Genomic DNA, 22,927 nt, shown 5'->3' on the forward strand with positions numbered 1-22,927 from the left:
ATGGCAGATCACATTATTGATCAACGCATCAGGGTGTACTTTAATCAAGGTCTAACACAGGCAGAAATTGCATTGTGTCTTTCTGTTAGAGATGGCATTCAGATTAGTCCTCGTCATTTAAGGAGAAGACTAGCGCGGTTACAACTTCACAGGCGACGGTTAAGTGATCCTGCTCATCGACGGGAAATCACATCATCTGCTATATGTGACGTACATGCCCTTATTTGGATAACACATCGTGACGTCGGAACTAGGGGTGCGGGGGGGGTGCGGCCGCACCCCCTCCCATCCGCCCCCCCACACCCCCTCAGCCTCCCACTGCATTACACTTTAAAAAAATAAAGAATCTGAATTTAAACTCAATTTGTCTGACTTACATTTATCTCTTTTATGTCATTAATACATAGATCTATGCTTTTGAATGTGATATGCAGCCTGCCTGACTACATACAGTAGCCTTGGCATCTGGCATAGGCTAGCCTACTGTATGTAGTCAGGCTGCAGGACCTCCTGCGCTCAGGGGGCAATGGATGAATGAATGAGTGACATCATTGTATTTTTTTTCCTGCTGTATAGCGCATCGGACATCGCCACTCACTAGGCTACTGACTGGCTGCCATAAGCTACACACAAATAAAACATTAAGAAGTTCTAACAAATGCAAATTTTATTAATTTTTTTCCATAAGCAGGCTAACAGTAGAATTCACCCACATAACAAAAGCAGACAAGAAACTGTAGTTTAAGCGCTGTCCTTGGTGCTGAAGATGTCCCCGAGCCTGTTAGGTAGCGATTATAACAAAATCACTTTAAGCACTGTCCGTGGTGCTGAAGATGTAAAAACAAACAAATGTCTATACTCCAAAACTCACTACCTCTGACATGACGAACCAAGACAGTGTACACAGATAAAAAAACAACATCAGCAGAAAAACAGACCAACAGCAAGCGGCGATCACCATGGCCAAATAACGTCCCATATCTGTAATAAAGAAATAATAACAAGACAGCTGTTGGCAACTAGCTGTTGCTGCTGCAGCTACTATTAAACGTGACTGGAATTAATAAACAAGCAGTAAATGCACAGTGGGGGTTATTTGTTTTCTGTATCGGCGTGACGCGCTGTATTAATTGAGTGAATCGTCCGAGCCAGACGCGTGTTAATTTGAGTTTGATTTAATTTAATTACACTAAAGTTGTTGAGTTAAACTAACCATACGAGTCCTTTTCGTTTTTATACAATTTATTGCTGCATTTTGAAAGCAAAAAGAGTTAAGTTTTTTGGGGGTTTCATGTTATATCAGGGGTTTCAGCTTGGCACCGTGAACCTGTGCCTCCCGTGACCTGTAAAAGTAGCGTTGTGACATAAGCCTCAGTTTCTGTTGTTGGCGAATTGTTACAAGCTGATGAATTCGCTGGTCAAGGCTAGGCAAAACGTTAGTACAGGTGAGATGACAGACAGATGGATGGTTTGTCTCTAACAAAATACTTTCTGTAGACGTGCTGCAAGAACGGATTAATGCTTAATACATCTGCAGCCAGAGCGCATTACGCTGTCAATAGGCTTTATGTGTGGGGAATACCACGATGCGTTATCCAAATAAGGGCATGTACGTCACATATAGCAGATGATGTGATTTCCTGTCGACGAGCAGGATCACTTATCCGTCGCCTGTGAAGTTGTAACTGCGCTAGTCTTCTCCTTAAATGACAAGGACTAATCTGAATGCCTAACAGAAAGACACAATACAATTTCTGCCTGTGTTAGACCTTGACTGAAGTAGCCTACATCCTGATGCGTTGATCAATAATGTGATCTGCCATTTTCACCTCCCTGGGACACCAGTGGCAGCTCTTGTAGGCTGAAATCAGGACGATCACATTAACCAGCGCACAATCATCAGACTTGACAATTATCACGAGAAAACAATCTTTGTTATCTCGTGATAAAGAATTAATTAAGTCGTTATCACGAGATAACAGTCTTTGTTATCTCGAGATAACGAGTTAATAAGTCGTTATCACGAGATAACAGTGCACAAAAAAAGAATAATACATGGCCGTTCTCGTCTTCCGTAGAAAAGTCCCAAATTTCCCAAAGTCCCAAACCTTTGCTGTGTAGAAACGTCAATATCATCACATCCTATAATGTGCAATATTGGTAAGTTGGTCTGTCTATCCATTATTTTGCTCCAGACTAGGATACTTTTTGATCAGTCCTCCTCAGCAGATGGAGCTGCCCAGTTGTAAGGGATTGTAAAGGTTAAAATATGGTTTCTTTCTGCGCACTTTGAGGACCTGTCGTCATCTGCTGGGGATGATCGCTTGATCCAATCAAAAGCTCGAGAACAGCGGTTAAATGGACCTTGTGGTGAGATGGACTGTTAACTACTGTCTCCAACTACTGTTAAAAATTAGTCCATTTTAGCCATTGTGTCCTCCATCCCTAGCCCATCTATCAACTTTGTACATAAGCTGACTAATAACCAGAGTGCCATAAAATGTGCTGAAATGTTCTCCAGAAGATGTATCCTATTCATTTTAGTAATATACTGACCTTTTCTCCAGCACATACTAATAGTTTACTTGCGTGCAGTATGTTATGTGTGCCATGTCAGTTTTACGTACAAACACATCCATGTTCCTCAGAGGAAGAACCAAGTAATGTTTTAGATTTCTATGATCTTTTGCATGCATCTTATCTTTAGCTTTATATTCTGTAGCCTCCATGGCTGTAGGGCTTTAAGGAAAGCAATGTGCCCTGCATTAGTATGAGTACAAATGTTAAAGGTGTTGGTGTTACTGCCATCATTGTGTGAGAAAGTCATCCTAACAACACTCTTTAACAACCTTCCACATGTCTCTGGAGGACTCTGACGTAAAGCTTGCCCCTCAGGGGTAATCTTCAAACTCATAGTCTATACATAGTCTGCTACACTTTAAATATCTCCACTCATTATTTTTTCAGTCCTTTCTGAAAATAGTTATACATTAACAAATGAAGTGCACTTTGAGATTATGACTCACGCTGTAGATGGCACGCAAGCTACCTTTCCACTCCAGTGCATCTCTTTTATATAACATCTGGGTTTCTGGGGCAGACAGCTTTATACCTACACTGCTTTCAAAACAAGCTGCAAATTTCAAGTGTTTTGTTTCCTCAAATTTGTTCTTAGTTGGTTAGCAAATCTTCTGAGAGAGCGTACGAACCATTAACTCTCTGCTAAATCCCAAAACAAATGCCCCTCGCCTCCCATGTGGCAGGTTTTATTGATGTTTTTTAAACTCATGTTCTCTATGCAAAATCTCATATATTTACCTCTCTGATACTCACACCTGATGAAAGCAGACCGCCATCCAATATTCATTTAAAGGTAATATCAGAAACCTGATATATTAGTCCAACCAAAACACTAATGCACATGCTGTCTCTCTTGCACACACATGCACACACACATATTAAACTTCAAAACAAGCTGTCAGAGGTAGATGGAGGACACAAAGTGACATTTTAAAGAGCCTTGGTAGACATGTAGTGGATGGAGTCCATTAATTCCAGCAAATGGCTTTTGGTTAGCCAGTGAACAGTACATTTCATGTAATGTTCCCAGCACAAGGCCCAAGCATCAAAACAAGCCACTGGTCCAGCTGATACTATGCAAGAAACAGAAGTACTAATGGTGAATACTTGTAAAATAGTGGCTTTTAAGGTGAATGGACAAAAACTATGAATGGAAGGATGAGTGGATGATAAGAGGACTTTAAAACTTTAATGTCCCATTGCACTGGCTGATTTTAAACACTTAATTTGAAATGTATTGAGGTGGACTGTCACTGCTGCTGTGTGGTTTTGTTATGTCTGCCTGTGTTCTTAGTATGATATGTTCTTTTATTTATCTGGATATGTTTGTTGCATGTATTTGTATTTTTGTTTTGTCTAGCCATGTTTGTTGTTCTTTCCCTCTGCTGTACTCTGGTCACTCAAAGCGATCCTGATCTCAGTGAGATGATTAAATAAAGGTTATAAATATATGTAAAAGCCAAGGAGGCATCATGTGTATGTAGCATCGCTGCAAAGGTTATAGGGTTCTCTTGTTCGAACACAAATAAAGCGTCCATTTGACGTACCTTGTTTGAAGCTTGATGAATAAATGAACTAGATCTTCTTAACGAATACTTTGGGGAAACACTTTTTCTTCTGAGTTAATTAAAGAGATCAGTACACATGTAAATGTGTAGCAGTCCCAGGATATAAGCACCAGCACCTCTAAAACTCGCCAATTAACACGTTATCAAAGTCAGTGTATAGTCAGATACATTATTCCCCAGGAATGTACTGTTTTTATTTGGATCAAACAAATAATAGGCCTATACATGTTATTGAATTAGCTTTGGAAGTGTTGTATGTGGATGTTGTTATCTTGTGACAGAGGCAGGCAAGCAATTTCTCATTATTTCCAGTCTCTGTGCTAAGCTAAGCTAAGCTAAGCTAAGCTAAGCTGACTGTAGACTGTATTATATGTTGTAAATTTTTCCAAAAAACAGAAATGTAATTTTGAGAAGCCTTTTTACACACACAGGGACATATGGGTGGGTGAAACGATACATCACTAATGAGGAAATTATTAATCACATTCTCTAAAATGTCAGCATAGCAGAGACCAGAGCAGAGCTGCTGCCTGACCTTCCATTAAGAGAGACAGTGTGCGCATTTACACACGAAGAGCAGCGTTGATTACTTCAGAAGCTACAGTTTAGTTCTGTTTCCTCTGTTAAAGCGACACTTACCTATGCACTTTTCTTTGTTTAGGTTAAAATGCTATTAATAAGCTGATGGCACACTAAAATGTAAGTGAATTCTACCAGAGATAAAAACTCATTGTACCATTCTCATATGGTTTTAAGAAAACTCTGTCTGTCTTCCCCACGTGGAGGCCTCCGACTGTACTAGCCTATCTAACGTTAGTGTTTACGTTAAATTATAAAACTCATCAGTCATCACTGACCCCGGATAAGTTTCAAAACTCTGGGGTTGTGTTTGACTGTGCAGGACAGGTAACGTTATGTTTAGTTTGCTTCTAATATAACATATAACGTTATATGACAACACAGCATTCAGTTGCTAATGGCTAACGTTAGCCTACTGTAGCGTAGCCTCTGAAACATTAACGTCATCTTCCTTATGCGTTTCCACTTAATAGTAACGTTAACGCTGCTATCTAACGATAGCACTGTAACCTTATTCTAAAACTCATCAGTCATCACTGACTCCGGTTGAGTTTTAAAACTCCGGGGATGTATTTGTTACGTTACACTCGCCCTCCTCTTCTGTGTATCTAACGTTACCATGCCAACGCCTACGTCTATCATAGACATAATGTGGACATAATGGAGGAGGGGGGAGTAGGCCTTTGGAGGGAGGTGGAGTTGCAGGAGGAGGGGGATGGGACTTTGGAGGGAGGCGGGAGTTGTCGATGTTCAAAGTTTTTCTAAGTGCTGTGTGAAATGCAAGAAAGGTAAGAGTTGCTTTAAGTTTATAACCATACAGTTTTTGGATTTGCTACTTAAATGTCTAATGATATTTGCTGCACTGACATTACTGCTTTACTGCATTATTCTTAGCAGAAAACCATTCACTTTGCCATGTAAATAGTGGTGTGACAGGTGCAGTCACAGGACAGGTGTGATGACACTCTGATTGGTTGAATTCATGCTACGCCCAGAACACACCTATGATTAATTGGGGCAATAAATACAGCCTCTTAGCCCCTTGCACCTTATTTTGTGCTCCAATTATGTACCATTGACCTAGCAAAAGTGGCTGGACATGTACTTCCATCACACCTTTTAGACAATGTGCTATAGATCTTTCATTTGTTACGTTGTCTTCCATTTCTTCTGTCATGGCCGGTCATGTTCAAAAGTGTAGCCTGCAGGATTTTACCTGAATGTATTAAAAACTGCCTGTCCCTCCAAGACCTACTTTTACACAAATGTTTGATGTTGCATCTTTACGACCGCGCCCCATCTGGAGTGACTCGTGTGCCCCGGAGGGCGAAACACTGACTGATGGTACTTGACTGCAGCAGTGTACAAATAAGATGGGACAAATTGTGATGAGAGATGGGGATATGGCTCATTTCAGTGTGTTCAGATCTCTGGTTGAGAGAAATGGGTTTTGTTTTTAATATCATGTCATAGTTAAGGGCAAATTTAAAGACTATCAACAAAAAATTAATTTTCTAATTTCCACAGCCAACAAATAAATAAATTGGTGAGATTATTAGAGACAGAGTGTCTCCATAGCTCAACCTCTGTAGAACTAAATGCAGCAATTTGCGTAGGAGTTTTTCTTAAGCTCTGCAAACTACACTCGAACAAGAAACCTTATCATGATGTGAATTTGGTTATCAGGGATGTTTAAAGCTCCGTGCTGAATGAGGCAGAGCCATAACCAATCAGCTCCTTGCATATGGAGTTGCACCTGTCGTCTGCATCCAGTCCAGTCCTGTTCAGTCAGCTGGGCTCATCTCTCCGCATCTTGTTTCTTACAATCAGTTTATTCATCAGGTTTCCCAACAACATTTAAGAATTCATACATAGGCTAAATGTCTAAAGGGGCAGCCCAACTACATGAAGCTAAAACATATGATTAGACACCTTACCAACAGCTAAAATATGACAGCAGTGTTGTTGATGGTGCTGAGCTCACAGTTACAATGCATTTTTAGGTTGTATGGGATTTGTCAAATACAAGCAATTTGTATTATCATCACAGACATTTAATGACATAATTGCTTTTTCCACATCTATTCATTTGGAACTGGTTCTTAGTGTAAACCTACAACTTACTGGTCACAGTCTTACTTCTCAGTGGAATGGAAGAATAGATGGAGGAGGATTTTTGTGACAAATGTTTCCATGCACCCACATTTGCGGATTGTATATTTTCTTTGTCAGATGGTTGTAGCTGTATGCTGAGGTATACAGCCAGATGAAAAATTAAGCATTAAGTGGGGTTTTCTTCTGCAGGATCAGCACCATGAAGACCAGACTAGGCTGCCTGTCCAACAAATCTGACTCTTACAGCGACTTCTCCGAGTTCCTGCCTCCTGCCCACGAAACCACTGCCAGGTGTCTGAAGTGAGTCTGCCAAAAAATCTTGTGCCCACTTCCACAGGACTGCAAAAACATTGTAACAAAACTAAAATCCCAGCTTCTGTTGTGTTAAATAACCCTCTAGACACCATACTTGGCCTTCAGTGTTTGAACAAATTAAATGAAATTACTTTCAAAATGTTTAAACTTTTTAAGCAAAAGCTGTCTTCTTCAAGATATTTGTTAGTTTATAGTATTTTGTGATTTTCAGTTCAATGTGGTGCCATCCCGTCAGCCAACATGCCAGCAATATGTAGCAAATCATATCTTTTCTTGTTCATTATACCAAAAATTTGCATCTGTTATTGTTGTTATCTATTAAATCAAGGGTTGATTTTACTCTTGTTTGAAACAGCCTTGACAGTTGACGAGGCCTTTGCAAATGAATGCCAAAAGATAACATTTCTGCAAGTGTAATTAAACTGATTCAAACGTCAGCTGCCCTGGCATAATCAATATGACATATTAAACACAACCATTTATGCAAATGAGCTCAGTCATTAGGCTTAATGTATTATTAATGTGTGCATAACATATGGGCGGTAAATCAAAGCCCCATGACGTTTAAAATATTTCCAAGAAAATGTGTTTTTTCTCCATTTGTCACCAGTTCACCCACTTCTATGCAAAGTATACCTGTGAGGTGCTTACACACAAATTCATATCAGACTTATGGCAGGTTTGAAACTTTTAAAGAGGCAACAGATAGAATTCATTTTTTTAATTAGCTTGGCGCCACCTAGCGTCAGTGGTGTTGCGTCGCACTGTCGCAACGACCAAATTGACCGTGGGGATCAGAGATAATCAATAATATGACTCTTTTAGACTCTCTAAATTAAATAAAATGTAGGCTGTAAAGCCACCAGTATACCTCTATGTATATGTAGAATGAGAAGGTGTGTGGACACTATACTAAATAAATGAGTAAAGAGACCGAGCAACAATTATCAGATTTATCTGAAGAAAAAACAAATAGTAATGCAAATAATTATACCAGAATGCACAGTACCAGTACAAACAACTCACAGTAAATTATACCAATATGTACAGTATCAGTACAAACAACAGTAGACACGGTGGAATTATACCAATATGCACATGTAAACAGTCCCGATTCTAGAATAAACGGTACCGTATGGAAACGATGCGGCCGGTTGGAGCTCAAATTGAATGGGAAACAAAGTTCAGTGTTCACTTAGCTGGGCGTAACTTAGCTGGGCGATGTCCGTGGATAGCTGCCTCCGTGAGAAGAGAACAGAAGGAAGGGAGGGGGGTATCACTGTCCGAGGGCTGCCGTAGAATGGCAACCAGGATGTCAGCCGACCAACACTCGCTACCCGCTCCCTGGTTGCGGCGATTTGCGATGCTGGCCAGCTAGGAATGAACTAGCAGCCAGTACAGTACAGTCCTCTCTGGTCTAGCTAACATTTAGCCGTGTTACTTACTGATCCATTAGAAAGAAAGCTAGCTGGACATGGGTTTTGAAGCCTCTTTGGTCACGGAGCTCCCTCCATCTCTTGAACGCCTGACTGAGGTTTACTCTTGTTTTTCCTCTTCTTTTATCACTCTCCTTTTTGCTCTTCTTTGCCTCCTCAGACAGAGGAGCTTGTTTTCTTTTGCTAGGCCGTTTTTCACTTGTCTCCAAACTTTGTCCGTCTGCCATTGTGCTCGTGACTCAACTATCTCATGCCCAACTCCTTATAAGGACCAGCTCCAGTCCCTGATTGGCTGACTGACCAATTTTGCAATACATGACGCGTTTCCTGCCGTAAAGCAGATTTTTTCCCTGAAATTTCGTCCCCGGTGGCAGAAGCTTATTGCAACAATTGCAAAGCCACCAAGTAACCTATGTAAACACTGATAGTCTGATTTTACCGTGGCCACTACCCTGTGCAACCCACATTATTTTTATAATGATATATTTAGGAAAAGATGCTATCTGTTACCTCTTTAAGATACGTTGTTATTGAGCTTTTATGTTCACAAGAATGTGTTTCATAAATGGCCTTGTGCTCCATATACCATCCACAAAGCTGGAGGCGTACAATAATGTTAATGTGTCCCTTTAATCTCTAAGAGAGTGTGTTATCCCATAATGTTCTCACCACTTCACAAAAGAGCATTAAAATGTGCAATAGGGTCAGCTATTGCTCTTCTTCTGTCTCCTGTCATCATTCTGCAAATGAAACCTGATATAACAGTTACTTTACAGCCTTTAGCAGAGGAACTGCTGTGAGCACAAGATGGATGCATACATTAAACTCAGCTGCTCTTCAATAATACATACAGCAGCATCTTGTGTTAAAAATGCATAAAAGCACAGTGGTGGGTTTGCATCTTACACAGGCAGTTTGTCTTTTTCTCCATCAGAGTATCAACAGATGAGGTTGTTCGATGGTCAGAATCGTTCGATTATCTCCTCTCACACAAATGTAAGTAGACATTTTCTATTTTTCAAGTGTCCCTGCTGCATAAGTCACCAACCACCAACGCTAAGAAAATGAAAGCCACTTAACAATAAAATAGGCCCTTCCTGTTTCTTTAATGGTTTCTATTTTTTGCTCAGTACAGGTCTGTTTCCCTTGCTTCAAGCATGTCTTATGTAAGGGTCTTATTTCTGTGTTGTGAGGACTCCTCACTGCATAATGACTCATATACTTGTCTGTGACCTTCCCCGTGGACCGAACACACACTGGCACAAACACACATATCCATCTGCAAACAGGTCTTGTGTTTATTTTCTAACTGCTACCAGCGACATCAAATTCACTGAACACTGATTAAAGAAAATGCACTGGGCTGAGAGTACATGCACTTTGTGAGATGTCTTCATTCAAATCAACAGAAACACTGACATAAAATTGACTCTTTACCTATCAAAATAATAAACCTAGTAGGGGCGTCGGTGGCTTAGTGGTAGAGCAGGCGCCCCATGTACAAGGCTGTTGCCACAGGGGCCCAGGTTCGACTCTAGCCTGTGGCCATTTCCTGCATGTCACTCTCTCTCTCTCTCCCCCTTTCACGCTTGTCTGTCCTGTCAGTTAAAGGCTAAAATGCCCCCAAAAATATCTTTAAAAAAAAAAAAAAGATAGGCCTAGTGTTTTACTGAGCACCAGAGGGTCAGAGGGTCACATGCTAAAAAATATACATTGTAAGTAAAAGAAAAATATTTATTTGGAAGCAACAAGACTGAGATGTGTTCCTCCTAATAATTTCGGGTATGATTCATATAAACTCTCACTTCTCTTCTTGATTACCTTAAAATGTATTAAAAACTGGACAACTCCAATGTAATATGTTTGTGTCAATCAGCTATGTTGTACTGCGTGTGTAACTTATGTGGAAAGTAGCTTTAATTTATTGCATGGATTGCATTGTATCCTCACTTATTATGATAAGTAATATACCCCCATATTCCCCAGACTGCCCAACAGATTTGATCCCTCCCAGTGTTGTTCCAGTGCCCATGGCTTTGGTTGACATTATACACCTTCCTGTCAAATGCAAAAGGCATAAATGCAAGCCACAAATAAGTGTAGCAATGCGTTACAAAAAGGCAGGGCAGAAAGAGACCACTGGAAAAACAATAGGGCTGCAACTATTATTTCCATCTTCAGTATATCTGCCGATTATTTTATTGATTACTTGGCATAATTATTTTGTCTTTAAAATGTCTGAAAAAAAGTGAAAAAAAAAAGAAAAAAAAAACAGTAAACTAAACCCAGAGCCTAATGTTAGATGCCTTTCTTTTGTTTACCAACAGTCCAAAAACTCCACAGGGGTCTTTTGGATTTTATTTATTTGTCTACTAATGTGGTTGCTGCCAGCCTTTTAAAATAACTGTTTGATTTTTACATGAGGAAGTGAGTCAATCAGCCACTGATGTAAGAGATGTGACTGCAAAGTCCGAGCTCTCCAGTTTGGTCTCCATCCACCACTTTTCATCACCTTTTAATGCCAATTGCTTTTGATGGATGTCTCTTTAATTAATGCTTTAGTGATGTTGCACATTATTTCATTTTGTGGCTTATGAGTGGTTTACTGCACACCTGTAATCACATCTCTCTGCCAAAACTGTCTTATTTTGTTTTATCATTATTATTATCTTAGATTTTAATCATCTCCAGTTCTGCTCCGTAAGCAGAAAAGGTGAAACTCCCCAGTTTTGCCCTCAATCACAATTATGCTTCAAAGCTTTGGTTTGAGCTTGCAAATCTAGAATGCACCACTTTTCCCACAGGTCTGTTATCCAAGTGATTACAGTGATCATATCAAATGCTGCGCTAACAAAGGCCATAGAGACAGCCAGTCTAGACTGACAGAAAACTGTAGACACCCTGCACTCACATAAACATTATGTGTTTTGTTCGTATCGAGGTTGTGACATAACACCTCTGTCTGACACATAACTAATGAAGCGCTAATGTCAACCACCAAAAAAAACATAAAGTTTGTTGTAGATCCGAGAATAGAGCCTCCCCAGGCGGAGAGCGTGATACGCCTGTGCATCCTGTTTCAATTGACCAAGTATTATAGAGGTGAACTACAGCATGTACACACATGCACACACACATATTACATAAGTATTGTCAAAGCAATAGGGACACGGTACCAAATGTTCCCTCGATGGGATATTGCATTTACCTAGGCCTTAATTTCATTTAAAAGGAGGGATAGTGTATTACTGGTAAACCTGCCTGCACTGTAGTGTCACAGTGTGTAATGCTGATTATGTGTTTGCTTGAGGCCTGGCCTGTGCACACTGTCAGCTGCTATAAAGTTGTTAGTACAAGAACATTGTGTGAGGTTGACAAGCAACACTGCTGTGCGTTTCAAGCTCATTGTATCAGGGTTACAGCTTGTATTTTAGCCAAGGTTGTTATTCAGGATGATAACAAATCAAAATGCCAGCAATTCAAGAACGCAGCAGCTATGTACTTACTTCGTAAATAATATCTTAGCTGGTCCCATTTTGCTGCATGATCACACCCGACAATCACAATCACATCTCCAGTGATTGTCTCAGCCACCAGCTGCTGTACATTGTCATTATTACTCCCAGCTGCTCTTAATTGCTCTGATGTGTTTAAGCTTGAGTCTCTGGACAGCCTGTCGGTTCATTAAGTTCCCGTGCTACCCTGTCTTAGAGTTTCTCAGCCAGAGCTCCTACTAAATTCATGTTAATCTGCCTGTAACCTGTTAAAACCTTTGCTTCACCTTGGTCTTCACCTGCACTGCATTATTAGTCTGCCAGCCTTTTTTATGCCCTCCTCTGTTTCCCTCACCCAGTCCTTGCTCTCAGACAACACTTCCGATCTGCCTCAGTCTCACCGTCCACCTGCCATGCTACAGACCTTTAGCCCCTCTCCTTTCCAGATGAAAGCTATCCTAATACTTTACCAGTCTTTGTCTTGTGTCTACTGTTTGGTGTACTCTGGTGTCAAATAATCTATTCTATTACATTACATTGCTTTAGCTGCTACTTTTATCCAAAGTGACTTACAATAAAAGTGCATTTAACCATTTGGGTACAACCCCAACAGTGCATGAATCAAGCAAGTGCACCGAATTTATCAAATACACTGATTTACCTCAAGTGCCACATTTAAAGGGACATTGTGTAACATTTTAAGTTGTTTATTGGAAAAAAATCGATGTCTGCATTCATAAATATGTCATCATTGGTATATTATTACCTCCACCAATAATCAGTCAATAATGACTTATTCTCGTAAAAGGAGAATTTAGGATTTGTTTGTACATTGGGAGGGGTAAGTTGTCTGGGGGGGGTTCCATAACATTTCGCCATCTTGAGAATACATTTGCCAGCAAAGGACATACAGCACAACCAGGGAATAGCCCCGCCTTCTGCGTTTTTGTTGAGAGCCAGGCCAGCGCTGCATAACTGAGAAGCCAAAGGACAGGAGCAAGAGGCGCTTGGCTACTACCCCGGCACTACTGCAGCATAACAAAGTCCCACTCTTTGAGCATAGTGCAGGATCATGCATATGCAGCATCACGGGAGACGGAATCCTCGTCGCCAAGAAAGCGCAAAAGGGAATCAAAAAGACAACATGACCAGCAAATTCAAAAAACGAGGGTCAACACTCGCCGCTGGCCGCAAACAGTGGCTAACAGCTAACAGCACCGTTAACAGCAGCTAACAGCTGTCAGCGGCGCAGTGATGCGAAGAGAGGGATGAGGTGTGTGAGGTTGTCACTTGTCAAAAGACAAGACGTGATTGGTTTGTTTCGATTTACACCCGCCCCAACAGTCCTACGTTGTAAACACAGCCAGCATGGTGAGGAGGGGGTTTGTCAAGTCACGTCGCGTGTGTCTGTGTAGGAGCCTGAATGAACACTCCATGAAGTATCAGATGACATGGTTTCATCAATGTTATCACAGCTTTTTGGTACACAGCAGCTACCGTTGTTGCAATACGAAACAGTGAGGTGCTAGAGCACGCTATCCGTTTGAATGCAATATATGATTTCAACGTTAGATGGGAGAAATTCCTACAGACTGTGGCTTTAAGTAGCAAAATAAGTTTAGGAGATGTACAGAGTTTTCTCTTGCCTTGCTGTTCAGTGGGGAGTTTATTCAACCTGATCACACAGAAATACGTGGAATGACCATGACCTCTTAACACCTCTTTTTTGTCACATAAGATAGATAGATCTACAACAAAAATGTGTCAGTGCTTGGTGCAAAAATGATGGATTTTGGGAGCCATTCGAGAAATATTAAAGGAATACTTTAGCCCCAAAATTGTATGTCATTTACTCCCACTGTGTTATGTTGATATTGAGACGAAAACTCTGTTTTCTCACATGCCTCCACAGTGAACGAAGAATCCAAACACAGAGAAAATTCTTCATGAACTGGTTCAATTGATAGTTTGTTTTTGTGAGACTGCTGAATCCAAATCAACCTTTTAAAATATCAAAGTCACACAATAAAACAAACAAATTGATCTAGGTACTGTAGCTACCACGAAGCAAGTTCAACAGAACCAGGCTCTCTTTGAATGAGCTGACTCCACAAACCCTAAAACATCAGTAAAATAACGGGTACCACAAAGGTGGTTATCAACTGTCTCTGTTAACCCAGGCTTTCTGCTTCAGGCTCTGTGTGTGTTCACATAAAACAAGTCAGATGACATGCAGCATGTCATCTGACTTAAAAATCTGATCAATCGCATGTCGCCTACGTCCCCCTTTGAAGAATCGTAAAAAGTATGAAAGTTAACAGTAGGGCTGTCCCGAATACCATTTTTTAACATTCGGACCTTCGGCAGAATTTATAACGAATATTCGAATATCCGAATATTTGGGTACAGCCCTAGTTAACAGCAACTCTTTTGCTTTAATTAAGGCAAGAGAGGACTGCTTGCATTAATATTACTAATTGCATGAACTCATTGGTAAATGTATTTTATCAATCCACTTATCTGTAACGTGACAGCTGCACATTCAACAGCTCTTAAACTTAAAACTTGATGCAGCATGTACTGTCCCATAATGAAGGAGACGTGGAAATCACTTAAGTTTTGGGGCAAATCAAAGCAAAATGATTTTCCTGATTGAATAGGCTAATATCTGTCATAAATACCATAGTAGGAATCATTTCTTTGATTGGTGTTCTATCAGCTGAAATACAGGCTACCAGCTGTGTAAAACAGACTTCAGTAAATCAGGACCAAGCATAAAACCTAATCCAAAGTGGTAACTTTATGGTGGTTTGAAGGAATAATATCTTATTTCATATGCATATAAACAGTATCCTGATTAATAATTTAATGAACTGTATGCTACCTGTGATTTTATAGAAGGCTCCTTATCTTATTTTACTCTCTTTTTTAATAGCCAGTATTGGCAAATGGACCAGGAAACACATGTCATTCTGTTTTCATGGTTACGGCTTAACAAGCTGGATAGAGTGCATTTTCACGATCCGTATCGCTCATATATTGAATAGTGACTACAGTGTGGTGCTACTCAGAGGAGCAATGGAAGAAGCTTTTTAGTTGATTTCAAGCCAAAACTCCTTAGTTACCATGGCGATCTAGCCAGCTTTTAAGGAGAGCCACCTTTGTAGGACAGAAAAATGGCTTTGGACTCAACATACCTCGCTAAGCCAGTAATCTTGCTTTGTGGTACACCCCTCAGCTCTCATATTCAGTAAGGTCAAATTACTGTTTTTGTCAATGGAGTCTGGCTTTGAAGAAATCATAAATAACTTCCACTTTTCATTCAGTTTCTTGTTGAAAAGGGCCTTCTGTTTGGGAAGTACTGAGAAATTGACTGGATAAATGAGACTGGGATTACACTGCAGACATTGTGAGAGTTTGTCAGCAGATATTTTGATATAGTTTTGCTGTTGTTAAAAGCAGTCTTTAATGACTTCAATTTGTCAACTGTTTTCTCTGTTTTTGGATTCTTTGTTCATCGGAGGCATGCGAGAAAACCAAAGTTTTCTTCAACATCACATGGGGTGAAGAAGTGATATAGGACTGGTCATTTGGGGAGTGAATTATTCTTTAATAGAAGACTGAACATTCAACCACTTTCCACAAACTACTGAACTGAACTTAAAGATTATGGCACCTGTTTTCTGTTATTGTCTGCTATTTAAATTCTGATGTAGCTCCAGATGTCGAGAGTTTCATAACTGACGTTGAGAAGTTTGCATTCTCAGCAGAGGTCTGTGTTCCCCGACAGCTTTTCACAAAGTGTGTCACTAAGAAGGAAATCTTTTCATAAGCTTTCCACAAAGTTCAAGTAGACAAAAGGGAAATCTGTAAAAGCTTGACGATCCCCTGTTGCCTGTGACGTCTGCTTTCCATTTGTGTTACCGTGGTTATTTGGGGGCTTCTTCAAACAGCAGCTCTGTGTGTGTGTGTGTGTGTGTGTGTTTGTGTGTAGCTTTGTGCTCATGTAAACCTGCATGTTGTTGTGTGTACACTCATCAGAATGTGTGTGAGTAATGATATTGAATATGCACAGATGGACCATCCCCTCTCTGCTCTGCCCAGCATTATTAGGTAAACAGCAGAAATGAGAAGGGTGGAAATAACATGTCAACGTGACATGAGCCCATAGAAAAACATGCCCTTCCTCTGTGTTATCATCAATGGGGAGCACATTAATTGATCACTTATCTTGACTGATGAAGACAGCAAAAAAAAGATCTCTTTGTGGGAGTATTTTGTTCTGATTTGTTTGTGTTCTAATCATGAGAGCTGTTTCCCGCTTCTGGGAACAAGAGTGTGTACGCACTGGAAAAATATCAACAAAGGGTGAAGGGTATTATCACATGATCAAGCTACTCTATGTTGAAGAAGGCAAAAAAAACATCCAACATCCTGCTGTACAGAAATAGGTGCTATGCTGCAAAATCAATCATGTTTTTGAAGTGTTTTTGTTGTCTTTACCGCCTCCTCATACCATCTAATCCATTTGTGCTTTCCAGATGGCCTGGCTGCCTTCCGGACATTTCTCAAGACAGAGTTCAGTGATGAGAACATCGAGTTTTGGATGGCCTGCGAGGAGTACAAAAAGATCAAAAGCTCAACCAAGCTTGTGTCAAAAGCAAACAAGATCTTTCAGGAGTTCATTGATATTCAGGCACCCAGAGAGGTGTGTGACCAGTGTTAATGAGTTCCTCAATTTACTTAATGATGCTTGGGAAAAGCCTTTTCTTAACATCAATCTATAGTAATTGTGATATCTTGGTATAATTATATACTGCCCATGATAGAGACCAAAGTCAGATCCAGATTTAAGACTACATTTCTTTACTGAGAAAGACACACATGATCGAGGAGAGACAAGGTTTGATAAACCCCACTACAGTATGTTTGTCAGTCTCATTTCCTGTTTCAATTTACTGACTGGCTCTCAGTATCACATACCCAGCTAAACCCCAACATAGCTCATTTGCCATTGCCTTTCCAAATCAGTGTTTTATGATCTGCTACTGTTATGGTTAAGGTGAGGTTTAGGCAGTCAAAACTACTTGGTTAAGTTTTTTTTTTTACGATTATGGTCAAGTGGTGTAGAGCGTGCAGAAAAAATGCTGTGACAATGATGTTATGACCTAATGTGAGGGACATTCTCTTTAAAAAAAAATGTGTATTTGCTCTCCTTATCCTGGCAGGTAAACATTGACTACCGCACCAGGGAAAAGACCAAGCAGAGCCTGGAGGATCCATCCCCAACCAGCCTCAACGAAGTCCAATCTAAAATCTACAGCCTCATGGAGAAAGACTCCTACCCACGATTCCTCAGGTCCAGGATGTACCAGGAGATAGTCAACAGGTCGCAAGCACAAAGCCAGCGGAGGTCTGTTTGACCCAATCTGATGAAGACCACAGAGAACATGAAACTGGACCTACACTGTAAATCACTCATTAACCCTTTGATATCATCTCTGAATACTGTGAATCTGCAAAGATGGGGCCAAATGCTTGACTGTTTCCTTTGTCTGCACCAGCTCCATGCATGCAATCCCTCTAGAGAAGAGTCTTTGTGGACTGCTCTGTAAATTACAGAGAAGGGGACTTGATAAGGATAAGTTAATCGTTTCACCTCCACTTAGTGCTGGGCGATATGTATTAACATATTAACACAATAAAAAGTACCATATCATGGGATAACAATATTTATCACAATTATTTAGAAAGATCAGTTACTGAGATGCCACAATAAAGTCTTGATCTTGTACAATAATTTCTCATAATTCAAAATATTTATTTTTGAGTAACAGATGCTAACCCCTGGCTTCAAAATGAAGACCATGAGATACAGATGAAAGCTCAAACTATTACCAAATTCAAGAGTACATTTTCAAGTTTGAGTTGAGGATTTATCAGTTTAATTATATATCCCAAGATGTATATTTTTAGTGCTGTCAGTCGATTAGGATATTTATTTGTGATTAATCATGTGATTTTTCATAGTTAATCGCAAATTAACAACACACAAAAAAAAGTGACAAGCATTGTCCAGAAACCCTCACGGGTACTGTAAGTAGCATTACAAACACTTAAATCATATATTGGCAAACTCAAGCCCAACAGGCAAAAATAGTTGGGCACAGCGACCTGCTAAATTTTGTTACTTATAGTATGACCAAGTAAATATCTCGACGCTAATTTGATCGATGTCCCATTGTTTTACTATTTGTATAAAGTGTTTGGTGCATGCTTCAGCAAAATCCCTCTTCTCTGTCTTCATAACAGTCAATACATGCAACTGCTGATGTTCCTACTGTTGGTCAAGATAATGCACTTTCACCCTATGATAACTGTGATTGCTGAAGCCCCTTTTCCACTGCAAAAAAACACCCGCTAACATCTGGCTTTTTAATGCAATGGGAAAGGTTTTAATCTGCATGCACACCTGGGTCAAATGACTCTGCGGTAGTCACAGGTATTTATCGCCTTCAGCTCTGATCAGCATTGACAGGAGCACAACACCCAGGTGATCATGCTAATTTAAGCTCCTTTGCCGGCGAGATGCAATGACAAGCCATAACAAAATACCATCCGTCTCCACCCAAGCAGCACACAAACAATGATCCAAATTAGTCTGCACTGAAATTAAAAGAGAGACTGAATAACTTAGAGATATATACAAAGAAGTAACAATCATAAAGTTTTCATAGGCCTCCATGCTCCTCTCTACTGTTTACCTGTTCTCTGGCCTGGCCATGTGTCGAACATGACACACACACAAAAAAAAAAAAAACACCCACAAAAAGACATGCTCGTCTGGTGCAGAGCAGCTTTCGTCTACTGGCAACAGAAAAGGAATCTATGGCTTATTTTTTTGTGGGTTAACCCATGGTTAAAAAATCCACATACACACACTAATTTTGGTAGAAAAGCGGTATGAGTGAAGTCTAATAGTCTCTGGTGAGCACCTGCTGTAGTTTCTCTTCCAAGTCCTTCACCACTCTTGCTTTCTGGTCTTAATACATGTTGTATATCTTCAATACAGTGGCGGCTTTGGAAGGCAATTCATGAGTGCAGTCGTTTTACACAGACCCTTTACCCCCACAATCTTAATGTGGCTGTGGCTCAGGAGGTAGAGTGAGTCATCCACTAATCAGAAGATCGGCAGTTTGATCCTCCAGTACACATGTCGACGTATCCTTGGGCAAGATACTTTACCCCAAACTGCTCCCAGTGGCTGTGCCCCTGGTGTGTGAGAGGGCATCAATATTTCCGTGAGCAGGTTGTATGGAAGCCTCGCCAACCAGTGTGTGAATGCGTGTTTGACTGGGTGAATGTGACATGTAGTGTAAAAACACTTTGAGTGATTGGAAGACTAGAAAGGTGCTTTCCAAGTCCATTTGATTGCACACTATTAAGATTGGTCTTCTGCAAGCATCTGGACTTTTTCTTTATCCATTGTTGCCAATCCGAAATTAGGCAAAGAGTCATGTTTAAAAAAATGACTCTCAAAGAGGTCCCACTATTGTTGGAAGGGTCCTCTGTCTGTGGACCATATCAATCGTCACTGTTTCTTTGATGTCGGCTGTCTGGGGTCTTTGCTGGTGCATGACAAACACAGACAGACATAGAAAATGTGAAATAATATAATTCCCCAAGTCTGTTTACTTCACACCTCTCCATCAATTACCATACTTTTCATCCTTACATTAAAGTACAGTGACGGTTGAAAGGAGATTCATAAATGAAACTGGATTGACTTGTTGGGGTTCCACACACACAGTGCTAGTAGAAAACAGTGTGTTTGATCCAATGCACTGAGTAAAGAGTTCTATAAAGTATTCTGATTGAGATAAATACTGTTATCAATTTATCGCCCAGCACTACCTCTACTTATCTTCAGTTCTTTGTGAAATAGACATCGTCGTACGCAGGTGATTAGACCTGCTGTGGTAGTTTATGTGTTTACGACGAACAATGAAGTGAGTGAACTCTTAATATCTGAAACTGTGCCAAACTAGACTGCACTTAGATATTTATATAGCTATATAATCCTGTGTATTGTAAACTCTTGCAGGTATTCTATGTGACATTAAATGTGGACTACAATAATGGGTTGGGTTCAGTTTTGCTTTCAGTTTGTTCCTATTCAGGAAGAGGTCAGCCAGGACTCTGATGTAATTTATTATCATTCATGTATTTTCAATTAGATTTGATTGAAGCCATGTCATTGAACTACAGTACAATCATTAAATGTAATCAGTTTCTGTGGACTACCGATCAACAATGGATTCAGAATGACTCATTATTTGCATAGAGTTTGGAAGTGCTGGCTAAAGTAATGAACATACCTTACTAAAATGGAAATTGCAGTTTATTACGTAAGTTATTTGCTAACAGGCATCACATGACCAGCATTCAGTGCCTCACTAAATTGAATATTAAACAGTGGCTTCCTGCTAGTGGTGAACTGAAAGTGACAGCCTGCCCGCTATACATTTGTTCTGAGTTGAAAAACATGTAGTGCAAATTTCCTAAATTATTTTCAGCATGATGCAATACTCAGAATAACTATTTAGATATTCTTTAACCTATGTTATGAAAGTGACTGCAAAAAAATGCCTGTGACATGACAAATGTGTTTGAAATGTGCTCCCTCAGCATTTGCACTTTTTAAATAAGCTGATTGAAAAGACTTCAGGGGAGACAAATATTTTCTTTATTGCATGTGTACTGTAAAGGCCAAACTGTTTGAAATACAACAATAACTGGCTTAACAACATATCGTCCTATATGGTATGTTACTGTGTTCCACATGAATGTAACCTCCTCCCTATATTTTGAGATTAAAAATGAATCTGCATCCATATTTTGGGCCCTGCGTGACTTCATTCTCATAATGCCAAGAGGGTATTAGAGATATGAAAATGCATTCATCCGCTGATCAGACGGAAGGATTGACCTCGATTCCAATGCCATTTTATAACGGCAAAGAAACCAGAGCAGGGAGAAAAAAAGCAATAAATAAAAGCCTAGGCCTCAGTCTGGGGTGATTCATCAATCTATTTAATTTTTGGAAAGGGAATTAAGATTGTATTGTCTGATTTCTATATACCTTTCTATTGGGATAATTAGCAGGCAAGAAATGTAATGAAGATAAGATAACTGGCTGATGAGCAACAGAGCCAGTTAAATACTATGTGAATGGGAAAGAACTTTGCTCAGCAAACTTTATGTTTCAGCACATTCTAGGTCAGATGCTGCAGCTGCTTCAACAACAATGACTCACATGTAGTGAAGAATGAACTAAAAACAGATAATAATAAACACATAATCAAACATTCATGGCACTATTTCTACTCTCTACAGCACCGCTCACGTGAAAACCACTGTTCTCTTCTGGTATCTGGGGCACTGGTTGGATGGAGTCACCCACTGTGACATTCCATGTCCATTAACTTTAATGTTGTTGGTAATGTGTCAGTCTCTCTGGGAATGGAGAGCAGACAGAATGTGGGACAGCACCCTGCTCAATAGACACAACACCAGCCTATATCTGGGCCAGTAGACTGCAGACGCAGCCGACACACATCTCAACTGTGGAAGTGATTACACGCCGAGCAACAACTCAGTATGACATGATGACCGCTCCAACTTATCTGTGGTTAGGAGAGTGTAAATTACAGCTGAGCATCAGAGAGTGAGTACGGCATTTGTAGGTGATGTTGCCTCTTTGATGGGATCCATTATCAGTGTTGATGCTGTCTTGATGCTTTGCAATTGCAACGCTGTCCTTCACATGGTGGGTAAATGGAGATGGAAGGCAACGACATGCACTGCTTTAAGGACAGCATTTCTCCCTGCTGTCCTGTACGAAGCTAGTATCCATAATGATTTTAGTAAGAAGGCCTTGGTTTCATCTGAATCACGATGCAGTTGTTTGCAGAGTTTAACCACTGCTCTTTGACAATGTTTCTCAAGCTCAACTGTCCTCCTTCAACTGACTCTAAACAAAGATTCGATTTATGTGTTTTTTAATTGACAGTAACTAATGTGAAGAGAGTGGTAATGACGTCAGTATGGTTCAGTCTCTTTATCACTCTGCTCTTTGTTTCTCTCCCTCTCCTACTGCTCTACAGTATCTCTCTTCTCTCTGTATCTCTCTTGGCTCTTAATCAATAGTAAACACAATACCCATGGTGCAGCGCTGCCATGACTATAGATCATGGGGCGGATGAACAGGACAGTTGATTACTTGTCCTGTTCGACTCTGAGACAAACAACAGACATTGTGCGGGAAAACAACAAAACAAATTAGATTGTTCATGTTGCAACAATTGTGTATCTCTGTCAGAGGCTGCACCACTCTCACATGACTGTGATGACGTAAGATATGAATTATAATACTCAGTTTGTCAATATGTTTTTAATACTGAATTAAATGAATCTATGGAATGATAAATCCAAAGAGAATTATTGACCATCTCTGCAGCTCTATGAACCATTTTAGCTGTATTGATTGTTTTGGTTTTACAGCACATTTACTGCAGTCTCAGCTCTCTCAGCTGACAGCTGTTTTCAGCAAACAAGCTCTGATAAACCCATCTGTGAACCCACTACCTGCTCAGCAACACACAGCAGACAGACTTAACAATCAGCTAACACTGATTGCTTATCAAAGTGGAACATGTAGCAACTTAAGACTGAAGCATTTTTCCTCAGGAGGTGGTGGAGACCAAACCAAGGCTAATAAAGAGATAATACTGGACTTACATTTTTGCCAATGGCTGAGTGAATGGTACTGTTTTCTGTG

At 40.1% G+C, this 22,927-nt stretch overlaps 1 protein-coding gene across 3 annotated transcripts in view; it reads left to right on the plus strand.

The window, feature by feature from the left end:
* LOC126396295 (regulator of G-protein signaling 8-like) overlaps window positions 1-20,981 on the plus strand; it is a 42,257-nt gene extending 21,276 nt beyond the window's left edge. For 2 of the 3 annotated variants that reach the window (XM_050054249.1, XM_050054247.1), the window contains exons 2-5: window positions 7,032-7,142; window positions 9,528-9,589; window positions 16,629-16,795; window positions 17,316-20,981. In XM_050054249.1, the coding sequence (XP_049910206.1) occupies window positions 7,042-7,142; window positions 9,528-9,589; window positions 16,629-16,795; window positions 17,316-17,510 (525 nt within the window). In that variant the 5' untranslated portion in view covers window positions 7,032-7,041 and the 3' untranslated portion in view covers window positions 17,511-20,981. Of the gene's footprint in view, window positions 1-2,172; window positions 2,371-7,031; window positions 7,143-9,527; window positions 9,590-16,628; window positions 16,796-17,315 lie in introns of those variants that run through there. The other variant, XM_050054248.1, reaches the window with a different exon arrangement.
* The last annotated feature ends 1,946 nt before the right edge of the window (window positions 20,982-22,927 follow it).

The sequence above is a fragment of the Epinephelus moara genome, chromosome 10 (assembly GCF_006386435.1).
Source record: "Epinephelus moara isolate mb chromosome 10, YSFRI_EMoa_1.0, whole genome shotgun sequence".
Taxonomy (NCBI): domain Eukaryota; kingdom Metazoa; phylum Chordata; class Actinopteri; order Perciformes; family Serranidae; genus Epinephelus; species Epinephelus moara.